Source organism: Agelaius phoeniceus, assembly GCF_051311805.1.
Source record: "Agelaius phoeniceus isolate bAgePho1 chromosome W unlocalized genomic scaffold, bAgePho1.hap1 SUPER_W_unloc_1, whole genome shotgun sequence".
Lineage (NCBI taxonomy): Eukaryota > Metazoa > Chordata > Aves > Passeriformes > Icteridae > Agelaius > Agelaius phoeniceus.
In genome coordinates, this window is record NW_027509866.1 from 8,504,742 (window position 1) to 8,511,298 (window position 6,557).

General features: G+C 53.0%; 1 protein-coding gene across 1 annotated transcript; it reads right to left on the bottom strand.

The window, feature by feature from the left end:
* Nucleotides 1–369: 369 nt before the first annotated feature.
* LOC143692491 (olfactory receptor 14J1-like) lies at nucleotides 370–1,302 on the bottom strand. The gene has a single exon (XM_077172722.1). The coding sequence runs from the start codon at nucleotides 1,300–1,302 to the stop codon at nucleotides 370–372; it is 933 nt and encodes a 310-aa protein (XP_077028837.1).
* Nucleotides 1,303–6,557: the final 5,255 nt, after the last annotated feature.

Here is a 6,557-nt window from a genome sequence, read left to right on the forward strand (position 1 = left end):
CAACACCAAGTGCTGCTGCTGCTGCTGCTGGGCACAGCTGCTGGGCCAGCACTGATCTGCCCCAGCTCTGCACACAGACATTGCTGCTGCAGCTCCAGAGAAGGCAACAAAAGGGCATCTCTGCAGAAAACTCTGCTGGGACATCCTTTAGTTCCTTTAAAGCCACCAAGAGCGCAGCCTCTCATTGACACAGTCTGTGGCCACAGGGAAGGTGGAGCGAAACAACATGAGAAATGACACAAATAATGACATTTCTTTGTAGATATTATGAAAAACTAAAACAAAGGAAAAAAGACCCTACATCAAAACCAACAAGAAATATGAAAAATTACTTTTATTACAAGTGGTTTATAGAAATTGGCCAGCACTTTAATGTTTCTGAAAGCATCCAGCCATCAGTCTCCTCACTGCAGTCTTGAGCTCCTGGTTCCTCAGGCCGTAGATGAGGGGGTTCAGGGCTGGAGGCACCACCGAGTACAGAACTGACACTGCCAGATCCAGGGATGGGGAGGACATGGAGGGGGGCTTCAAGTGAGCAAATATGATAGTGCTGATGAACAGGGAGATCACAGCCAGGTGAGGGAGGCAGGTGGAAAAGGCTTTGTGCCGTCCCTGCTCAGAGGGGATCCTCAGCACGGCCCTGAAGATCTGCACATAGGAGAAAACAATGAATACAAAACAACCAAATGATAAACTAGCAGTAACTACAAGAAACCCAAGTTCCCTGAGGTGGGATTTAGAGCAGGAGAGTTTGAGGATCTGTGGGATTTCACAGAAGAACTGGCCCAGGGCATTGCCATGGCACAGGGGCAGGGAAAATGTATTTGCTGTGTGCATGAGAGCATTGAGAAAGGCACTGGCCCAGGCAGCTGCTGCCATGTGGGCACAAGCTCTGCTGCCCAGGAGGGTCCCATAGTGCAGGGGTTTGCAGATGGACACGTAGCGGTCGTAGCACATGATGGTCAGGAGATAGTAGGCTGCTCCAATGAAGAAGAGAAAGAAAAAGAGCTGTGCAGCACATGCAGTGTAGGAGATGTTCCTGGTGTCCCAGAGGGAATTGTGCATGGCTTTGGGGACAGTGGTGCAGATGGAGCCCAGGTCAGCGAGGGCCAGGTTGAGCAGGAAGAAGAACATGGGCGTGTGCAGGTGGTGGCCGCAGGCTACGGCGCTGATGATGAGGCCGTTGCCCAGGAGGGCAGCCAGGGAGATGCCCAGCAAGAGGCAGAAGTGCAGGAGCTGCAGCTGCCGAGTGTCTGCCAATGCCAGCAGGAGGAAGTGCCTGATGCAGCTGCTGTTGGACATTTTCTGGGGCTGCACATTGGCACCTGTTCATGGAGAAAGGACAGTGACAAGTCAGCAGAGGCTGCTTTGGGCCAAACCTGGGCCATTCCCTGCAGACTGCCCCGATGGGACTCACCCAGCCTTGTTCCTGCTCTGGGAAAACCTTCACCCAGGTCCCTGCCTGAGCTCCAGTTGTGCTGGCTGAGTGTGCCAGGAGCAGCCAGGCCTGTGCATGGGGGCTCTCGAGGAGCCATCCCTGCCCTACTGTCCTGGGTTTGTGGCCATGAGGCAGAGGGACAAGGCTGGATATTCAAGATTTGTCAGGGGAATCACTCCTAATGCAGACAGACTTGGTAGCATCTGCACTCACAGTCCTATAGGACATGGATGGCAGGAGCTGGTTTAAGGAATTGTCTTCCTACCCACACATCATTCCTGGCTCTCTGAGGTCACAAATCCCCAGCATTTCTGCTGCACTCAGAGCTTGCCACTGAGAGATGGGAGAGGCAAAGGATTCCCTGTGGCTCAGGGAAGGTGAGGGGCTGGATGGGCTTGTTCCCAGCTGCCCTGGCTTTGCACCTTCGGCTGCAATCAGAGCCCAATCATACTCCCAGGTCAGCCTGGGATAAACCAGACCCTGCCCAGAGCAGAGGGATCCCTGAAGGTCTCACCCTCTCTCAAGGTCTCTGGGCAAGGTCTCAGCACCCCCTTGTGCCAAGGACACTCACAGCTCCCTGGGCAAACCCAGCAGCATTTCCTCAGCTGTGGCAGCTCTGCCCTTGCCCGTGGGACATTCAGGGAACTCCCAGAGGCTCTGGCACAGATCTGCACCCAGGAGGGCAGCTCAGAGCCTGGCAGGGCACAGCAAGGAGATCCCTGGCTGTGCCCATGATGGGATCTCAGGGAGGGGGCTCAGCTCATTCCCCTTTCCCATGGACTGCTTTGCCCACAGCCCCACAGGTGCCAGGGAAGCTTGGACACCCCATTCCCATGGACAGCCCTGCCTGGCAGGAATGCCACAGGCAGTGCCTGACTCAGCTGCTGCAGATGCCAGAGCCTCCCTGAGAGCAGCAGATAACAGTGCCAATGTCAGGGCAGGGCAGAAGCAAGAGCAGATGTTGTGGTGCTGTGCCTGAGAGGGCAGGGCAGAGACAGCCGGGCACTCAGGACAGTGTTCCCGTGCCCAGCCGTGCCCGGCACCTCCCACACACCAACAGTGCCCTCCTGCCCCAGCCCTGCTCTCTTCAGCCCCCTCTCCTTCCCTGAGCATCTCCCTGGGCCTGGACATTCCCTCCTGAGAGGAGCCTTGTCCCTGCCAGCGCTCACAGAGCCCATCCCAGCCTGTGTGCCCTGGCTGGGGCCCTACAGAAACCTGCCTGTGTGCAGGGCCCTGGCTGGGGCAGGCTCTGTGTGCAGCTGGGCAAGGGCAGCTCAGGAGAGCCCTGCTGGGCCCTGCAAAGGTGATGCTGCTGCTGTGCAGGGCTGAGGAGTGGCTGAGGGCCCTTTGGGAGGCTCCCAGCAGAGACACTGACCACCCAAAGTTACAGTTCTGGACTCTCTGTAAAAGTTCAAACATTCCTTTGGTGATCCTGTGTGTCCCTTTCAACTCAGAATGTCCTGGGATTCTTGGATTACAATTCCTGTTCTGCTTCTCTCATCCCCTTGTTTTTTATAATCAAAAGAGAAAAAAATTCCCTTGCAACAGTGTTAGAACAGTAAAGTAAAAACCAGACCTTTATTGGAAGCTTCCAGGTGTCCCAGTGGGGATGGGGCACACCCAGCCCCTGATTTCAACAATTTATTAAGGTTGATTAATTAGGATATTTAACAGGAACATCCAATAGGAGATTCACTTACCCCAGTTACACATTCCTGGCTCAATCCATTGGAGTAGGTGCAAGGGCTTCTCTGCCTTCACTTTTTGTTATGACTGCTCACATTCCGGTCAAAAAACAAAATGTTCTTCTTGTAGGTCCTCTTCCTGATAATAAAACTATACAGGATACTATATGTTTTGTATACTATATGTATTTCAGGAATGCATTTAGACAATCAGCTTATTTTTCTAAAATCAAAGAAAAAGGTTAGGGAAAAAATAAAGTTAATAAAGGATTATAGTTATAGATTTATATAATAGTAATAGAGTTCATTAAGAGTTTAATAGACTTAAAAAAGGAATATAGATTTATAATTATGTAATAGTAATTTATAGAGCTACAAATATATGAAAATTGTATAAAGTAAAAAAAATCTTCTTGTAATCACCCCAGTGTTCCCATCCTTCTTCAAGCAGGAAATTGAAAACACTCTCAGGAAAGCTCCTGATCTATACAGCAATCCCAGGCTTACCTTCTTTGGGAAGTGCCCTCCGGAGCAGTGCCCAGTCTGGTCTGGAGCTGGGAGCAGCCCTGCCCCACCCAGCCCCTCTCAGCAGCAGCCCCTGCCCTGCTCAGGGCAGCTCCTTCCCCCCAGAGCTTCTGCCCAGCGCTGGGAGCAGCTGCCAGGGCTGGCTGAGAGCTGTCCCTGGCAGGCAGCAGAGTCCCTGCCCCAGCACAGCGCCCTGGGCTGCAGGACCCTGCTCTGCAGGACAGCCCTGGGCACCCCTGGCTGCTCTGCACAAGAGACAAGCAGAGAATGTACTCACAGGCTCTGCAGGCATTGGCATGTTCCAGCTTGAGGAGATGGCTCCAGGAGCTGCAGCTGCATTGTCCTGCAGCCAGAGGTTCCTGTGCCAAGGGCTGGCAGTGATTGTGCCCCAGGCACTTCTCAGCCCCTTCCCAGCCCTGACTGATTGAAGCTCTCTGTGCCTCTGGGCTGTGCCCGGGCTGGCTGCAGGCAGTGCCCCAGCCCTGCTGGGCTGGCACAAGAGCTGCTCATCAAGAGAAATGTGCTTTTGAAGCTCTTCTTGGTGAGCAGGAGCTGCCTCTGGGCCAGGAGCCCAGCCCAGCTCAGCAGCACAGACACAGCACAAGGACTTTAATGAGCCTCTGGGGCTTTGTGCTCAGGCCCTGAACATCAGTCGCTGAGAGGGAGCTGAAGAAACCTCTGCAGAACTCCAAGGCAGAATCCAACTCCAAAGTTTCTTGGACTTTTAATGGGTCCCAGTGAGGGACACGACTGAGCAAGTGTCCCCAGGCCCCAGGCAGAGCAGAGAACTGCAGGCAGTGATGACAGGTGGGGACAAAGAGAAGCCAAGTCTTGGTGCCCTGGGGCACAGCAGGGTCTGTGCCAGCAAGGGCTGGGAGGAGACACCTTGTGCTGAGGCCCTGGGGCCTCCTGGCACAGCCCCAGCCAGGCTGGGCACTGTCAGCCCCTTGTGCTGCCCTCAGCATCCCCCCCCTAGCCCACATCCCAGTGGCCTCAAGGATCTGCTGCAAGGAGTCCCTGGGGAGCCTTGCTCAGCAATGGCCCTGGGGGCTCCTTCATGCTCCCTGCAGGGACTGCAGGTTCTTCAAAGGACTTTGGGTTTGGCTTTTGCCTTGGAGTCTCTGAGAGGTTTCTGCAATCATGGCCTCCAATTATCTGCTTTAACGAGTCCCTGGAGAGCTTTGCACTGACACTCAATAGGACTCATTATTGTGCTTGAGATATTCAAGGTTTTTTAAGGTACTTTGGATTCTCCTTTCCACACTGAGTCACTGAGAGGTTTTTTGTGCCATCCTGGCCTCCAATTCTCTCTTCCATGGAGTCCATGAGGAGCCAGTGTTGGGATGGACTTCAGTGGGACCCATTCATGCTTTGAGACACTTTGGGATTTTCTTCTGACTTTGACTCCTGGAAAGGTTTGTGCAATCTCCTCTCAGGCCCTGAGGTTCCAGGGCTCAGCTCCAAATGCACCACAGGGCTCATCAGGATGCGGCAAGTCCTGACAAACCATGGCTCTGCCTTGATTTTCTTCTTGTCTAGTCCAGTTCAGCAGGAAGATTTCCTTTTACAGTTATGGATGGTATAAATAAGAAGCTTGACTAAGCCAATGTTCAAGCAGCAATCAATTTATTAATTAATATGGTAAAGTATGAGCAATACAGCGCTGGGTACAGTCGGGGAAGTTTTCCCTCCAACTGCACACCCATAGTTGAGGCTTACGGGTATTTATAGGGGTACTCATCAGCTTTCTCAGCAGTTTCTATTCCAATTCTTACTCATCAGCAGTTTCTATTCCCAATTTTTACATCACAATTCTATGTACTATTGTGATTTAGCTTTTCTCAGGATGTATCCCAAAAGGAGTATTTCCAGATGGTGGTGGTCTGGTTTCCAAAAGAAGAAAGATGAATCCCATCTGGTGAGCTCCAGCTCTCCAGATGTGGGTCCTCCTTTTAATTGCAAAGACTATAAATCTAACAACAGTGATGTCCAGCTTGCCTTGGTTGAAACTATAAATCCTTGAGGTGATGTTCATCTTCCTTTCTCAAGCTGTTTTTCTTTGCTTTATCAAGGCATGAGATAAACATGTTTCCTTTATATATATATTCCAAAGCTATAGTTTCAAGGATACAAGCAATGTTCTAACATTATACTTCAAAAGGTTATTTTTGCAGAACTCTTTAAGGATTAACTACAAGCAAAAAGCAACATCCTTAATGCTTTAATGCCAATGCTCCTAAATCAACCAAGGTTAATTGTAAACAAAAGATGGGTTCAAAGGACTTCTTCCATGCTTTACTTTCCTCAGTTTTTATCAGAATTCAAAACTGTCCCATTGTCGGTCTCCACACATATCGCAATCACAAATACACACATTGCCTGTGTGTACCTGACACGACACACAGCTTTGTATTTCACATCCCCCCGTGTCCCCCTGTGTTCCCCCGGGCAGGGAGCTGCTCTGGCCCGGGATAGCCGGGCCCAGCCGCGGGGCCTCGCCGGCAGCGGGCAGGAGCCGGCCCGGGCTGCGGGACACGGCGGGGGTGCCCGGCTGCAAAGCAGCTCTGGCTCCCGCCAGGGAGCTGTGGGCAAGGGGCTGCAGCCGTGCGGGAGGAAAGCCGCTGGGCCAGCCCCTAACGCTGCCCCGCAGAAAGGAAGGGCAGGAGGAAGCTGACAAATGAGCTCGGAATGTGGCAGTGCAGAGATGAAGGGACAAGTGCCCTTGGGGGCCGGGGGTCGGGGCCAGCCCTCGGGCACGGCTCCGAGCGGCTCCTGAGCCGGCCTAAGGGCTGCCTGTAAGGATTGCAGGCGGCAGCCGAGAGCAGCAGCGCCGGCAGTGCCAGCCGGGCCCCACGGCCATCTGCCCGTGCCTTCGCAGCCCGTGAGGGCCGCGGGCTCTGCAGCGCCGT